Genomic DNA, 18599 nt, shown 5'->3' with positions numbered 1-18599 from the left:
CTGAATTAGGCTGATAAGACAGCTTAAATCCCGTCCTATTAGCGCAGCATGTAGAGGGCAGTGAATTGTAAACATTGCTGATGTTATCGCTGGTGCTAATAAAGTATTGCTGTTATTTAGCGATAATATTAGCACTGGTTGACATTAGTTTTCTCATCATGGTGGTTTGTAACTGTATAAACAATTATAACAAGTCATTCAGATTTTTGATGTGGCACTTCCTAATCTCTGATTGGCTCCTCATCCTTCTCTCCATTGTGATTCACATAATGGAATGCAACATCTACAATTTTACATATTTAGCATGAAGTAGCTTCCGGACTGTCTTAAAGTCAACATCAGGGATGTGATTTTTTTCCATATTAATACAAATTTTCAGAACTGAAATATGACCCACGTGAATATCATAAATCTGAGGCAAATGCTGGATATTCAGCCTATCTAATCACGTTAACAACATGCACCAATGCATTTTTAAATATGTATATATATATATACCGATCAGGCATAACATTATGACCGGTGAAGTAGATAACAATGATCATCTCTTCATCACGGCACTTGTTAGTGGGTGGGATATATTAGGCAGCAAGTGAACATTTTGTCCTCAAAGTCGATGTGTTAGAAGCAGGAAAAATGGGCGAGCGTAAGGATTTGAGCGAGTTTGACAAGAGCCAAATTGTGATGGCTAGACAACTGGGACAGAGCATCTCCTAAACTGCAGCTCTTGTGGGGTGTTCCCGGTCTGCAGTGGTCAGTCTCTATCAAAAGTGCTCCAATGAAGGAACAGTGGTGAACCGGCAACAGGCTCATAGGCGGCCAAGGCTCATTGATGCACATGGGGAGCGAAGGCTGACCCGTGTGGTCCGATCAAACAGACGAGCTACTGTAGCTCAAATTGCTCAAGAAGTTAATGCTGGTTCTGATAGAAAGGTGTCAGAATACACAGTGCATTGAAGTTTGTTGCGTATGGGGCTTCATAGCCGCAGACCAGTCAGGGTGCCCATCAGGGTGAGCATCAGAGCTGGACCACAGAGCTATGGAAGAAGGTGGCCTGGTCTGATGAATCACATTTTCTTTTACATCCCGTTAAAGAAGAACATGTTCCTGGGGAACACATGGCACCAGGATGCACTATGGGAAGAAGGCAAGCCGGCAGAGGCAGTGGGATGCTTTCGACAATGTTCTATTAATAATATTTTTAATAAAAAATGACATCATATTAAATGTGGAAAAAAACTGGGTTTTTATTATTTTAGGGATTAGGATTTTGCAATAACTAACCAATTAAGTGAACGAGTGGTTAGACTGATTCAGATAGTCAGAGTGAGTTCAATCAAACGGATTCAGTATGAAAAACACACAAGTTAAACCTACTATGCGTTCCTTTCACTGTTTCTTTCAGCTCTTTTTCTTTGCCCTTTTTATGTTTTTATCTCTCTCTCAGCGTCTGTCTCCATCTCTCCTGTCAGCATAACTCAGGCTGTGATGGTGGTGATGTCATCACTGTGATGCAATGCTCTGTCTCTCCAGAGGCCGACGGGTTCAGTTCGTACACGTTTCTTTAACACGCCGCTCTGTTCGTTCGTTCGTTCGTTCATCCGTCCTCTATAAATCGTCTCCCCATCAGAGAGAGGCGGAGCGCGAGGTCCAGACGTTCAGACTAAACACATTAGTGCCTGAATGTTAAAATGTCAGCGCAAGAACAACATAATGAGAGAGGAGTGCGGCTCCATTAAACCGGACAGCTCCCCCCGCTGAGAGCTCGCTGGAGGTAAACGTTTACCCTTCATGCAGGACGTCAGCCGACCGCTGAGCCCTGGTGTGGATGATGTCACGCCGTCATAGGGATGAACTTGCTAGCCTCATTGGGTAACGCCTGGCTATCGCTGAGCACCGCATTTTGAGGGTTCGTTGCGATGCAGCCGGCTGCATTCTACTTAAGCAAGGAAATAAATGACGTCTGTTAAACGGACTGCTCAGGACGCTCATTAGGTGGATCATTTGAGTTGATATTGAGCTCCTTTACCCTCCGTGGAGACTTTTTTTATTTCACTTATTTACTTTGAAAGGGTAAAATCTAAATATAATAGAAAAAGATATATATTTTTGATGTAGTCTGTCTATCATCACACTCCCATTTCACTCTCTAGGCCTGCCCTTACACACTTTGTCCTTTTCCTAGCCTTGCCCTCATCTGCTCTTAACTCTTTTTTTTTTTTTTTTTTTTTGTGGCCAGCCACGCCAATGTTTTTGAAAATTTTCACAACAATGTAATGGCCCATAGAATATTTTGTTGTATCCGAGCATGTAATTAATCAAAAGTAAAAGCAGACCCTCTGCTTTTGAACAACAATATGGGTAAGTTTCATAAAAAAGCACATCCAGATCAGATTCAGAGCCATAATCAAACACTGATGGAGTAGATCGAGCCTATCAACACCCCTAACGCTTGCACAGTCCTATAGCTTGTCCTGGGTCGGCATTTCATTCAGTAACATTAAGCAGTTTTGATTTGTATGATGTTTAATGTTGACGATCACGTTATTTTACATGTATCTGCTTACATACGATCGCTTGGTTTTTTTGCATCTTCTTCGCCTGTGTTTTGATCAGGAGATTCTGTACTCATTCAGAAGATGCGTCATAAAGCCCCCTAGCGTATAACAGTGAAAACACTGAAAAATCTGTGTTTGGCAGGGAAGCGTTTTCTCACAAATAACGGAAAATTCTGTGTTTGGCAGGGAAGCGTTTTCTCACAAATAACGGAAAATTCTGTGTTTGGCAGGGAAGCGTTTTCTCACAAATAACGGAAAATTCTGTGTTTGGCAGGGAAGCGTTTTCTCACAAATAACGGAAAATTCAGTGTTTGGCAGGGAAGCGTTTTCTCACAAATAACGGAAAATTCTGTGTTTGGCAGGGAAGCGTTTTCTCACAAATAACGGAAAATTCTGTGTTTGGCAGGGAAGCATTTTATCGCAAATAACGGACAATTCTGTGTTTGGCAGGGAAGCGTTTTCTCACAAATAACGGAAAATTCTGTGTTTGGCAGGGAAGCGTTTTCTCACAAATAATGGAAAATTCTGTGTTTGGCAGGGAAGCGTTTTCTCACAAATAATGGAAAATTCTGTGTTTGGCAGGGAAGCGTTTTCTCACAAATAACGGCAGTTGCAGGTTTCAAACAGAGATGGCGACAAGAGGCAAAACTTACGGACAGCTTTAATGTGTGATTATTTTATTTGATCTGTTTTGTTTTGTTTTCTTATCTTATTTGTTCTTTTATTTATTTAAATAAAAAAAAAATCTAATCAACCAAATTATTTAGTTTAGTTTTATTTTTTATTTAGTTTTATTTTTTAATATACATGTTGATCAAGCAATCTCATTGGTTGCAAGATCAACAGAGGCCAGTCAGCTTGGGCCATGTAATAATGATGGGATTGGTTGCAGATTTCATGTAAAGAAAATATAAGTCTGTGCCCACTATAGTTTCTTGACTGAACTAGATGCATATCTTAGCTCCACCCTCCTCTGATCCCGTGTCACTCTCTTAGCTCTGCCCTTCTTTTACCTTGTGTCACTCTGTTAGCTCTGACCTGGTGTCTGGGCGTGTGAGACTTGTAAAGTAAGGAGGAGACATTACGACATATTGTACCAGACACTCTTGAGGAGATGTGATGTCATTTCAGAGGCAGTGGGACTCGTAATGAGGACCGTAAGTTCTCTCTGTCGTCTTCCGTTTCAGGTGGTAAAACACACATACTGACCAGATCTGTCCTGATGTGCGCTTCTGTGTACAGTTCTCTTTTACCGCGCGGCAGAGGGACAGCATTTGAAAGATGACTGTCTGTTCTACAGACAAGCGTTTCTGTTAGAATAGTGATGAGCCGCATTTTCACACATGCACTTTTCACCTGGCGTCTCTTCAGTTCTTCCTCCTCTGTTGAATGTCAGAATCCATACAAGTGTATTGAAACATCTGCGTGAGATACGGACAGCAATCTGTGCGCGACAAATGCTGCAATTTACCCTCATTATTCTACCTCAGATAGAGCCAAAGCAGGTCACATCCAGAAATGTCACCGCTACAGAAAGACCTTCAATTAGAGCAATGGCTCTGTGGCAGACAACACAACCTCCTTGTTGCAGCATATCTGTTATTTATTTATTTATACATTTATTCATTTATGTATTTATTTATTTATTATTTATTTATGCATTTATTTATGTATTTATTTATTTATGCATTTATTCAAGCTTTTATATATTTACGCATTTATTTATTTTTTGCAACCTTTTGACAGTAAAGTAATTTCTAATTGATACAGGGTAATTCATTAATCATTTGGCAGTTTTTCTGAAAAATTGGCCTTTAAAAGTGGGGTACTTTTTTTATAATTAGCATGTGGGGTCTATTGTGATAATTTTTGAGTGATGCAAATATTTTAATAAAAATACCTGGGGGGGGGGGGTTCTTTTTCATGCTTTCCGAGGTTTTTACACTGTTAAAGACTTGGATTCCCATGCTAAACATGGACAAAGTTTCAAAAAATAAGTTGGACGTGTGATGGGAGTATTTCTGTGCCAAAAATACTCCGTTTTGTCACAAGTTTCGTAAAGATTTTTTCGAGTATGGGTCTGCGTGACCCCAACAAGGGCGGAATGTCCTGTACGGGCTCTTCTCCCAGAGCGGGACAGCAAATGCACGCCCATTAACGCGATGTGCTCGGCTTTAGGGAAGTGTCACCAAAGAAGTGTGTTTTTGGTTGTCAGGGCAAGACAACCCTGTACAGCTTTCCAAAGAACCCAGCGTTAATGGGACAGTGGATGGAGTTTGTTTTTTTCCGGAGCAGCAACGGAGAAAGTGTTTTCTCTGTTCACTGCATTTTGGCGACGATGGTTATAAACAAGGCCCGGTTGTAGGTCGTCTAATGCTGAAAGATGGAGCAGTCTCAGCGATTAAGGGTGCTTTCACATCTCTAGTTCGGTTCATTTGGTCCGAACCAAGGGCAAACAATTATACATTGTAGCACTTTTCAGCTTTTTTGGTTCCTTTTCACACCACACTGATTGCTTTGGTCCGAACCAGTTGAAACGAACCAAAATATAGTCACATGACAACATCCACATCACTCGATGGCCATGGCGTATTGCCTAAACTGCTTTTCGATCGGTCAGAATTTTACGTGCGGGGAAATTCCAACAGAAGAGGAAAAGCCAGCAAACAACACAGAGACAACACAACTGTGGAGAGACGGCCGAGCGGGCTGGTTTTTGTCCCTGGCCATAATCTATTACATTGTTTGTATACACCACAATATGCAAACAATACATTTCTATAAGGAAGCGTGGATGCGGCTTGAAAACAACGTTCTAATGCACTGCAAACGGCGTGCGTGCATCGCTCGTCACTTCAAGCGGAGGCGTGCATTAATTCTCCTCACCACTCCAAGTTTGTCCGCGAGCTGCCATGCTAAAGTGCAAACTGTCAACAAACACTTCCTCATCCCGTAATGCACAGCGCAGCTGACTACGGCAGCTGGTTTAGTCCAAAAATTATCAGTACTTTTTGCAGTTGGGTCTGTTCGAGGTCGGATCACGTTCTCACCACAAACAAACCGCTCCAGAGTTCGTTCGAAAGCGTAGCGAGACCACCTCTTCAAGGAGGTCTCGGTATATGCTTGTTTGGTCCGCTTTTGGTGCGCACCCGAGTGTGATTGCTGCTTTCACACCTGACCAAACGAACCGCACCAAAGGGGAAAACGAACTCTAGTACCATTCAACCGAACTAAATGAGGCAGGTGTGAAAGCACCCTAAGGTTTACGGTCGTGCGTTGGAAGCAGGCGGTGAGTAAAACTGCTTCAAATGTCTTTGTGTTGTTAGCTATCAACACGTTCATTCAAATGCGCAACAATTCCATTGTTTTTCTATGTAAACACGCACTAGTCTGACGTGCAAAGCCGTTCCGCTTGCTACTGCTATCGTTTAATCGCATACAATCGTCCATAAACCAAATGATGTCCTCATAAACCATGAGTAAACACACACAAATGTTGTAAAACTCGCGCATCACAAGCCGCTAAGCAAATATATACAGTTACAGTACATACCACATAGAGACATCCTGCTGTAGTCGTCGTTGTTGCTGCTCCTGTTAAATTTCAGCCTCCGGATCAGGGGCCGGATTCACAAAACATTCTTAAGAATGAAATTATTCTTAACTGCCAATTTCTTCTTATTTTCTAACTTAAGAAAAAATATAAGAATATTTTGTACTCCCAAAAACTTTTCTTAAGAATGTTCTTATCTTTTTTCTTATGATTGTTCTTAAGATAAAATTTAAAAAGTATTCATATTCACGAAAATAATGTTCTTTAAAATCATCGTAAATAACTTCTTAAAGTTAGGATAATCTCCAACCTATCTTAAATACCAATTATATTGTTAATGTGTCACAAATTGTAGTTTTAAGACTTTTTCAGGCGAGAATGTACTTATTTAAAGATTAAATCTGTGGTTTATTTATAAAGAGAGTGCCTATTTTACAATTTTATCTGCCGTTTTCGGAGTTGTGAGATCCAGGTGATCAGCGGGTGTTCAGCGCTTGTTAACCCTGGCGAAAGTAACCTCGGCTAGTCCTTCTGCCGTCTGCCATCTGCCTCTGACGTCTCTGAGATATGATTCGTCTTGTGTCGATCTAACGGCCGATCTTTGGTACCCGAGCTGTGTTCTTGATAAACGGCTAGGCTCTTATAAAATAACGATTTTACAGACACGGCACATTAAAAACACAACATTGAGTGATTAACTCCCGTCAAGCCAGTCACGACGAAATAGTCTGCACACGTATTATGATATCTACGGTAATCTGCAGGAAGGGCGGAAAGACGGGCTTTGAGGTGTTTTTCATTCAGCGAGTCTTCAGTAATACCTTTCAATTAGGGCTGTACGATTAATCAAAAAATAACCGAAACCGACATTCAGAACCTCTAACCGACGTATTTTCCCCATGTCGGTTATTTCGGTTTTCACGTGACTCCGCCCCGTCAGTCACATCAAGAGCAGTTTGAAGGCACACAGAGAGATGCAGGAGCAGTTATCTGTGTTTATAGATACCCAGAATCACTATAGTAACTGCATGTTTTACACAGTTTATACAGGTCAGTTAATTGCTGTTATAGCCTACGCGCTGACACACACACACAGACGGCGCGCGCAAGCCCCGAAGCCGCTTTCACTTTCGTGCTCATAAAGTTTGTCAAGTAAATGCGTTTAAAGGCTTACCAGTTTCAACATTTAAAGCGATTGTGAACTATTCAAAAACAACAATACGGAAAACTTATACAATACGGTGACACAGAGCCGAGCCGTGTCGCGTCTCTGAAAACGTGCGCGCCCTGAAGGCAGACCTCTTTCACCTGCGTCCTCACAAAGCTTGTCATTTGAATGTGGTTTAAGCCCTGCCAGTTTGAACATTAAAGCGAGTTTCGACCATCAGATGTTTACTATGTTGAACTAATGCCTGATATATTTTGACAAACGAACACTCAGACAGAAGCTGTGACTAAAGTAAAGTCACTAAAGTAGCTTAGAAACTCAACAGTTAGGTAGTGTTGTTTTCGTCAACGAAAAGTATGACTAAATATCTTCGTCAACGAACCTTTATAACGTGACGAAAACGAGACGAGACGCAACGTAAATGCTGGTCATGTGACGATGACGAATAAAAACGAGACTAAATGTGGTTCACAAAATAAAAACTATGCTAAAATGTCTCTTCATTTTCGTTGACGAAAATGAGACGAGACGAAAAGTCGTGTTTTTATTTTGCAGTATTTCTGTGCGTCTCAGACGCAGGTGACATCACTCTCTTCAAACCCCACTCGCGCGGCGTCTCCGGTGAGTGAACGGGTCCTATGGCCGGCCAGTCGGGGTTCGTAAGCCCTATTCGGACGGTAATTGTCTGTCCTGCGGTCGTAAGGTGTCTTCATCATTTACAGGGGCTAGTCAGTGATTTTATTGTCGTCTTAATGCAGAATATCAGTGTTTTTCTCCCACCACCCGTGTAAAAATCTCCGGCCGAATTACCTAACTGAATTACTGTTTGACAAACACCAAGGTCGTGGGGTGCCGTCTGAATCCACATCTCTGAGTTTTCAATCACTTCAGAATTCACGGTTTATATCCTTTTTGGCCACTGCAGAGCACCGTGCGGTTGTGCTTCGCTGTTATCTGGATGCATTTTAAAGATCTAGACTTGTATTACTGAAATATTGGTAAGTATTTACAAGAGCAAGATATTTCATCACCGCTCAAAAAAAGAAAGAAAGAAAAGCACGTAAACATTTGAAATGTGCCGTTATAACGGCAGCAATTATATATGTTAAAATAACCGCAGCATTATGAATACCTCATAAGCGAATAAGAGGCTATATTCACTTATTTCCGCTCATTTCCATGTGGAATAAAATTACATCATTTATTTTGAGATACAAGACAGAAAAACATTTTAACTATAATGTGGGTCTAATTTTAAACATATTTAAATAATTAAATAATAATTTGGATATTATTTTCCTATTATTAAATTAAATATGCATTTATTCTTATTAAGACATTTGGAAAAACTTTTATTACATTGAAGTGGAAAATAAAACGGGTGTTGTGGAAATAGATGGGGAAAAATGTGGCCACAAAAATCACAGGAAAAAACACCACAAACCTTAAGAGACATCTCAATGTTTTTATTTATTTTATTTAAATGTATGTGTGTGTACTTTAAACATGTTTAGTTGGTAAAATAAATATGTTGTAACTTCAAATCAGAGCGTCTTCCGTGTCTGGAATGGATGTATTCTTGAGTCTAAGGTAACAATAATATAATAAGATAACCTTGTTTGAAATGGGTTTGGCTAAAAGAAGATTTTGGTTTTGTCTATAATACGTACTTATACTACATTGACTGGGTTAAATAGAATTGCATTACTAAAAAGAGACTAAAATACAATTTGCATTGACTAAAACTTGACTAAAATGTCATCAGTTTTCGTCGACTAAAACTAGACGAAAATAGTCATAGATAATTCTGACTAAAATAAGACTAAAATGCTCAGACTTTTAGTCGACTAAAACTTGACTAGACTAAAAAGAGTATGACTATGACTAAAACTAATAAAAACTAAAATGACAGCTTGACACAAAGACTAGACTAAAACTAAAATGAAAACAGGCCGCCAAAAACAACACTACAGTTAGGCATACATTTTAATACCTTTGAAGTAAGTACAATTAATAGAGACAATTAATAAGAGTAATTCACACACACAATCACTCTCTCCTTAATGCATTCAAATAAATGTAATGTAGGCCTACTGTGTTAATGTATCTGTATCTGATGTACAACAAACAGAAATCTGCTCCATAGACAATAACTGCTGAAAGTAAACGTTTCCTTCAAGTATTTTAAAATCACAATGCACTTTTTCATTAGAAAAAAACATTCCACCTTTAATAGTAGAAAATATTTACAGTACAAACCTTATCAGTGAACTTACTCAAAAACCTTATGAGGGCAAAAAAAAAAAAAAAAGCAAAATAATCGTTCATTAATCGTAATCGAGGTCAAATGTTCAATGAATCAAGGTTTTTATTTTTGGTCAAATCGTTACAGCCCTACTTTCAATAAAATAACACCATATAACACCTTTTATTTTCTTCTTAAGTAAAAAATTAAGATGTTCTTAAGAAAATATTTGAGAACTTCTTAAGAATTTTTCAAGAATTGTACATTCTTACGAACTTGTTAGAATTTATCTTAAGAATTTTCTTAACTTCTTTCTTAGGAAGATTTTCGTGAATCCGGCCCCTGAGATTCTGGATCATATACTGTATGTGTGGTTGAATCTGATTGATAGTCATGGTTTATTTAGGATAACGTTTTTTCCCCACGTTTAAGGATGTCACAGCTTTCCAACACTCTCAACGGAATAGCTGCACGCCCTCGTGATTCTTTAGCTCCGCCCATACGATATGCCTCCAGCCGCTCGGTTTTATTCGGAAAGACTCGGTACAGGGTATCTTTCTTTATAAATATGATAAAACTTAAGACTTTTTGGAGATATGAAGGATGCAATACTACTCTATAGGTACTCAAGATTGACACTGAAACTGAGTGTCCCCCCCCCCCCCTTTAAACAAGGAAGTTAACGCTTGTCAATGGAGAGTGGCCAGACTCTCTGATAGGTCTGATAGGACCAGGCTAGCACTTCCCAACACCTCAAATTAACTTTAAATTAGAGACAAAACAGATTAAAACAGAATTAATACTCACAAAACTATAATGACTCAATCTATAAGAAACATGCTGTCTGAATAATGTGGTAAAATCATCACAGCGTTGCTTAATTATATAAAGACAGAACACTAATTGCAGATACCATGAATATGTCATATATCACCCATCCCTGCTGCAGCTGATGTCGCGCATTTGTGTTCTTTAGTTTTGTGTTTTATGTTTTTTTCGGCTTGCTGACCGTCCCTGCAGTCTGCACCGTTTAAGTCTGTTGATGAAAGTATCATTCGTCATATTTATGCCCCGTTTCTAAAAATAGCCCAGAATGCTTCTTGCTTGAATGATATTGTGTGTGCGTTTATAAGTTTATGTTATTATCCGTATGTGCTGGGGAGATAAAATGTATCCACCTGAGTGTGTTCCAGAGATCCGCTGCGGCACACATACTCCATCGCCTTATTTATTACCTAGCTTTTCCAGCTCATCATATTTCAAACTGTCACGTTATGGATTTTAATTTTATTTCCAGCACTAAACACCGGACAAACAGATGCGCTGAGAGATAGAAAGGTGGATGGAGAGAGAGGTGGAGAGCGTTTGAGCGATGTTCACATCCTATGAATGTGAGAAATTATGTCTGTATAATAGCGTCCTCTCCTCACATAAGTCAAAGGAGATGGCGATCGCTCTTTCCACTTCTCCTCTGCCTGCTCGCTCTCTGTCTCTCAGGCCTCTGGCTGCTGCTGTGTTCATGTGCGCCGTATGTCTAATGGATATTGTTGTGTGGTTTCAGATGGTATCAGTGTAACAGGTCTGCCCGTCTCCAGCCCTCTGCGGCAGGTCCTAAAGCCACGCTCCGAAAATAAAACAGTCGGCACTGACCCCAGCAAGAACGAATACAATCACGTAAAGGTAGGAATTCTGTCCTTGAGCTGTGTGCACGCTTTATTTTTCGGCTCTAGAGCTATATTACACATCATTACTGCAGGTCACATGTTCGTGTACTAGGTAGGTGTGATGCTGTTTTGATGGTTACTTGGGCTCTCTGCCAGCATTCAAGTCTTATAGAGTGCAACAGTGCCTGCCCACTTTTTCAGCGCCGTTGGTTCCTATAGGGATTTCAAAAGTCTTCATTAAAGCATTTTAAGCCATGAACCAAGCCAACCAGCTACGAGGAGAATCATAACATTACACACTTTGATTTGAAGCAACAACAAAAAAAACTACAATCCCATGAAGCACTGCGAACGGCATAATTCAATTAAGAACGATTTTAAAACCACTCATTTAAAAATGTTGATTATATTTATAAAAACAATATATTGTAAGGTTATTGCAAAATAAGTATTCAAGTATTTTGAGAGTGTAGGGATTACATAATTTGCTTCATGGGAGTGAGCGGAGCTAACGATATCTTTTGCCACGTTTCACTTTTTTCAACTCTGATTGGTGGGATTTTCTGTACAGCATCATGGGTAATGTAGTTTTTCACCACAAATTCAGCTGTTAAACACGATTATTTCAAAACTAAGTTGGAATAATGGGGGGCTGGCGTCTTCAACAGAGGCAAATGCCATCGATTAAAAGCCTTGTAAATGTTTTTAAGTTATCATTAAAAATCATTTTACCTATGGAGAAAATGAATGGGAATGGGAGAGACTGTTGCTCTCTATTGTGAATAAGTGTCATCATACTAATTCTGCTCTGCATAAGTGTGCACTACATATCAAATTATGTTCTGAGTTGCAGTTGCAAAAGACCATTGTGATCTTTAGCTATCGTCTCTTTGAGTGTCTTCAATATAGTCTCTGTCCACGGTGCTGAAGTGTGTATGTGTGTGTGTGTGTGTGTGTGAGTGAGAGAGCGAGAGTGAGAGTGTGTGTGTGTATGTGTGTGTGTGTGTGTGTGTGTGTGTGTGTGTCTGTGTCTGTCTGTGTCTGTCTGTCTGTGTGTGTTTGAGAAAGAGAGAGAGAGCGAGACAGAGATGGTATATATCTCTGTCCACAGTGCTGAAGTGTGTGTGTGTGTGTGTGTGTGTGTATGTGTATTAGAGAGAGAGAGAGAGAGAGAGAGAGAGAGAGAGAGAGAGAGATGGTATGTATAGATGGTGTGTCCATGGTGCTGAAGTTTGGGTGTGAGTGAGTGTGTGCCTTTGTCCATGGTGCTGAAGTTTGTGTGTGAGAGTGAATGACTTTCTCTGTCCATAGTGCTGAAGTTTGTGCGTGCGTGCGTGCGTGTGTGTGTGTGTGTGTGTGCGTACGTGTGTGCGTGTGTGTGTGTGTGTGTGTGTGTGTGTGTCCGTGCGTGTCTCCGTCTGTGGTGCTGAACTTTTTGTGTCTCTGTCCATGGTTCTGAAGTCCGTACGTTTTAGTAGAAGTCAAATTTGCACAGTAGACCTGTTGGTGAGATTTTAGTTTATTTGAGCTCTGCTATTTCTCCTAATAGTCCAGTGTTCGTTTCTCAGTATCTGAGAGGCAAGCCTCACATCTGAGATCATAGCCGCGTTTCCACTTTGGGGTGGTATTCGGTGTGTTTCGACCGCAGGAACCGGGGTCTACATGAAGTTCCGGATAAAGATTTCCCCCCTCTTGCAAGGTAGTACATTTTCAAAGTTCTGGAACTTTCGGGGGTGGGACTTGTGCGCTCAACATGCTGATTGGTTGAGCAGCCTCAAGCTGCATTTTATTTCAACCTAAAAGTCTGTCGTGGTGCGTGCAGTAAGAGTTGATTGCTATTCAAATCAACAATGAACCGACGACGTGGTTCAGGCTTTATTACGTTTATTTGAGAAGGACAAAATCCATTGGGCTCTAGAAAGTCGCGTGCAGTACTACGTCACCAGACTAATCTTCACAGTACTTTAGACCGCAATGGAAACGCAGACAGCAGCAGGTCTGGGGGAAAAAGTTCCTGGGACAAATTAGTAGAAACGGGGCTTAAGTCTCTGCTTTGACTTTTTCTAGATGCTTTGAGATAGACTTTTTTGGAAGGTTGGGGGGATATGACCAGTCTGATTGTAATGGAAGAATGGACCGTCATCTGAAGGATCGTTCACACTGACTAGAGGCCGTTCATTTTCAAAGTTTCTGAAAACTTGGGTGCGCCTCAAAAACGTTTTTCTTTATATTTTTGTCTGATTTTCAGGTAAAAAATATCTAAACATCTTTAAAACAACTAATTTGATGTCGAATTAAATTACATATGATTTTTGCCAGCAAAACACCTCATTTGTGATCACATTGTTTAAGAAGAGTTTTGCAGTTGCGCAGCCCGCCAATAACATCAAGACATCCAGCCTCAGGTTCGCCCACTAGCGACCGTCATTACAGCGACCCGCCGTCCTCCAGCGACAAAATCACTGTCAGCGTGATCGGGGCATGAGACTGACAATCCGTCTACCTCCATCCCTCCTGTCATCACTGCATAATTCAGTGCCATTTTCAGCAGACGGAAAGAGTTTGAGGATGCCGGGGTGAGAGAATACAGATGCATCCTGAATTGAAACAAGATGAACAGGGAAGCTAGAGAAGTAATGAGCGGAGAAAGTGTTGAGTGACAGGTCACATTGACGCTGCGGGATATATCCCAGCCTGAAACACTCTAAATGTTTGAATCTGGACGAGGGGAAGGTAATCACTTCTGCTGCCTGACTGACAGCGTCTGACTGCGACACACAACAGGAAGTGTCTTCTCTCACTTCCCCTCTCATAACCCTATCAGCACTGTCCACTGAGAGAGAGAGAGAGAGAGGAGGAGACAGTGTCCCGGCCCTCACTATCTCCAAACGGCTTAACAGTGAAGAGGAGAAGTCTCCAGCTCAGCTGTTTCCAGTGCAGTCTTTCTTTCTCGTTGTCCTGGCAGGGACTGAGGGGTGATAAAGGAGAATCCTGTCCGCTCCGCCTGGCTGGTCGAGCACAATATACAAGCGGATTGAGGCTGTTGGAGAGGGAAGATTAGGGTCAGATACCTGAAGAGAGTATTTGTGCGTGTTCGAGAAGAGAGAGAGAGCTTTGCTTCTCAAGAATTTTTTTTTTTATCAGTGTTGAAAACAGTTGTGCTTTTTAGTATTATTGTGGAAAACATGATGCAATTTTTAAGGGAGGATTATTTGATGAATAGTCTAAAAGAAGAGAATTGATTTGAAATCGAAATATGTTGTAACATTATAAATTCTTTACTGTCACTTTTGATCAATTTAATGACTTATTTATAAATATATATATATATATATATATATATATATATATATATATATATATATATATATATATATATTAGGGCTGTCAAAAGATTAATCGCGATTAATCGCATCCAAAATAAAAGTTTGTGTTTACATAATATATGTGTGTGTACTCTGTTAATTATTATTAATATATAAATACACACACATTCATGTGTATATTTAAGAAATATTTGCTTGTATATACTGTATATACAGTGATATAATCTAAATATAAAAATATTTTTTTCTTAAATATATACTTGTTTGTGTGTGTATTTATATATAAATAATAATTAACAGAGAACACACACATATATTATGTAAACACAAACTTTTATTTTGGATGCGATTAATATCGACTAATCTTTTGACAGCCCTAATATATATATATATATATATATATATATATATATATATATATATATATATATATATATATATATATATATTAAAAGTACAGACCCCAAACTTTTGAACAGTAGTGATTTATTGACAGTATTATTACTGTTATATTTATTTTTATGAAATATATGTGGGTCTGGGTCAATGTTCCCTCTAATTTCTTTTCTCGCTGAGCAAAACATTTCTCTATTGGGCGGACATTTTGGTCACCCAAGCAAAAACATTCTTTATACCAGACCTGTACAGCATACGCGAACACACACAAAAAGTTTCATCATGCAGTTGTAACTTTTAACTTTAATGTGCCATTTCTATTTTATTTAAAAGCAGTTAATTCAGAAGTCACTAAATAAATTTAATTTAAATTTGACAAAAAAAATAGTATTCTTTACCAAGAAATACTATTAAAAATCTCCCCCAAAACAGTTAAGTTCTTTATAATAATATAATATAATATGAAAAAATAAGCAATTACATTGAGATTGTTTTTATTGGCGACAGGCAGCATTAAACCATCAAACTTAAATGTTTGTTTATTTCTTATGAATTTCCAAGATTTTCAATATCATGTTTTTTTTTTTTTTTTTTTTTTTAATGGCAAGGATCCCTAAACAATCCCCTTGTGAGATCAATTCTTTATTAGGCTTACAATATAATATAAGATACCAGTCTATAATATAATATACAAACTAATTTAAGTACTCTTCACAAAAAATTAAAGTAAAACAACGATGTCGGACTATATTTTTCGGCACTGGGTTGGTATTTCCACCTACATCAGGTGTGACCTTTCCGATGTGATGACGTCATACGCCATGAAGAATCACAACACCGAAGTCGAGCATACAGTGACTCCAGCTTGAGGTCCTTTCCATCTAAACTGGTTATATCTCTCAAGACTAGTAGTGAATTTAATGAGCAGGAGGATAACCATATTCATCCACACAGTCACGCAGAGCCGAAGCACAACCAAAACTATGTTCTTCCACAAAATACATGCAGTTTTTTTAACAGCTAGAGAGCCAAAAGTTACATGGTATACCTTAAAAAATGTCTAAAAGTGCCCATTGTTGAAAAAAACACACTACTGCACAGGTCCTAACGTAAGTTTCTTTTAAAGCCACATGAGGTGTTGCATCCACTAAAATAGCTGTTGGATCCAATTCCAGAGGTGCTAAATCTGGGTCCGGCTTGTTCTCAGTGATTTAATTTGTTGGAAAGTGTTGTTTGATTCACCTGTGCACTTTTTTTTTATACTTTTTTATTTCCTTAGTTTAACTATAAAAACATAACATGCACAGAATACCAAATGCTGTCAAAACATTGCAAGAGATGTGAAGAATGCACGCTTCTCGCCAAGGGCAATTCCTTCGAAGACGAACAGCAGTGGATTTGTATACAGTTGGAATGTATGCCATTCACAAACTGCTACACATTCACTGCTCATTGCATGTTTGTTCAGTGATTATTTGGTATTATAGATCTATGGCATTATATTTAGATCTATGGCATTATTTTTAGATCTATGGCATTATATTTGAGTCTATGGCATTAAATTTAGATCTATGGCATTATATTTGAGTCTATGGCATTAAATTTAGATCTATGGCATTATATTTGAGTCTATGGCATTAAATTTAGATCTATGGCATTATATTTGAGTCTATGGCATTATATTTGAGTCTATGGCATTATATTTAGATCTATGGCATTATATTTAGATCTGTGGCATTATATTTAGATCTATGGCATTATATTTGAGTCTATGGCATTATATTTGAGTCTATGGCATTATATTTAGATCTGTGGCATTATATTTAGATCTATGGCATTATATTTGAGTCTATGGCATTATATTTGAGTCTATGGCATTATATTTAGATCTGTGGCATTATATTTGAGTCTATGGCATTATATTTAGATCTATGGCATTATATTTAGATCTATGACATTATATTTAGATCTATGACATTATATTTAGATCTGTGGCATTATATTTGAGTCTATGGCATTATATTTAGATCTGTGGCATTATATTTAGATCTATGGCATTATATTTAGTTATATGGCATTATATTTGAGTCTATGGCATTATATTTGAGTCTATGGCATTATATTTAGATCTGTGGCATTATATTTGAGTCTATGGCATTATATTTAGATCTATGGCATTATATTTAGATCTGTGGCATTATATTTGAGTCTATGGCATTATATTTAGATCTGTGGCATTATATTTGAGTCTATGGCATTATATTTAGATCTGTGGCATTATATTTGAGTCTATGGCATTATATTTAGATCTGTGGCATTATATTTGAGTCTATGGCATTATATTTAGATCTATGGCATTATATTTAGATCTGTGGCATTATATTTGAGTCTATGGCATTATATTTAGATCTGTGGCATTATATTTAGATCTATGGCATTATATTTAGTTATATGGCATTATATTTGAGTCTATGGCATTATATTTAGATCTATGGCATTATATTTGAGTCTATGGCATTATATTTGAGTCTATGGCATTATATTTAGATCTATGGCATTATATTTGAGTCTATGGCATTATATTTAGATCTATGGCATTATTTTTAGATCTATGGCATTATATTTGAGTCTATGGCATTAAATTTAGATCTATGGCATTATATTTGAGTCTATGGCATTATATTTGAGTCTATGGCATTATATTTAGATCTATGGCATTATATTTGAGTCTATGGCATTATATTTGAGTCTATGGCATTATATTTAGATCTGTGGCATTATATTTAGATCTATGGCATTATATTTGAGTCTATGGCATTATATTTGAGTCAATGGCATTACATTTGAGTCTATGGCATTATATTTGAGTCTATGGCATTATATTTGAGTCTATGGCATTATATTTAGATCTGTGGCATTATATTTAGATCTATGGCATTATATTTGAGTCTATGGCATTCTATTTAGTTATATGGCATTACATTTGAGTCTATGGCATTATATTTGAGTCAATGGCATTATATTTGAATCTATGGCATTATATTTGGCATTATATTTGAGTCTATGGCATTATATTTGAGTCTATGGCATTATATTTGAGTCTATGGCATTATATTTGAATCTATGGCATTATATTTGGCATTATATTTGAGTCTATGGCATTATATTTGAGTCTATGGCATTATATTTGAGTCTATGGCATTATATTTAGTTATATGGCATTATATTTGAGTCTATGGCATTATATTTGAGTCTATGGCATTATATTTAGATCTATGGCATTATATTTGAGTCTATGGCATTATATTTGAGTCTATGGCATTATATTTAGATCTATGGCATTATATTTGAGTCTATGGCATTATATTTAGATCTATGGCATTATATTTAGATCTATGGCATTATATTTAAATCTATGGCATTATATTTGAGTCTATGGTATTATATTTAGATCTATGGCATTATATTTGAGTCTATGGCATTATATTTGAGTCTATGGCATTATATTTGAGTCAATGGCATTATATTTGAGTCTATGGCATTATATTTGAGTCTATGGTATTATATTTGAGTCTATGGCATTATATTTGAGTCTATGGCATTATATGTTAGTCTATGGTATTATATTTGAGTCTATGGCATTATATTTGAGTCTATGGCATTATATTAAGATCCTGGCATGAAAGGTT

General features: G+C 37.9%; 1 protein-coding gene across 4 annotated transcripts in view; it reads left to right on the top strand.

Annotated features, from left to right (window-relative positions):
* trappc9 (trafficking protein particle complex subunit 9) overlaps positions 1-18599 on the top strand; it is a 371401-nt gene that overhangs the window by 172990 nt on the left and 179812 nt on the right. For all 4 annotated transcript variants that reach the window (XM_079830150.1, XM_079830148.1, XM_079830149.1 and 1 more), the window contains one exon: positions 11086-11204. In XM_079830150.1, the coding sequence (XP_079686276.1) occupies positions 11086-11204 (119 nt within the window). The remainder of the gene's footprint in view (positions 1-11085; positions 11205-18599) is intronic.

The sequence above is a fragment of the Gobio gobio genome (assembly GCF_949357685.1).
Source record: "Gobio gobio genome assembly, chromosome: 11".
NCBI classification, from domain to species: domain Eukaryota; kingdom Metazoa; phylum Chordata; class Actinopteri; order Cypriniformes; family Gobionidae; genus Gobio; species Gobio gobio.
Note: the sequence above shows the minus strand (reverse complement) of the source record. Positions and strands in the feature narration are given on the sequence as shown.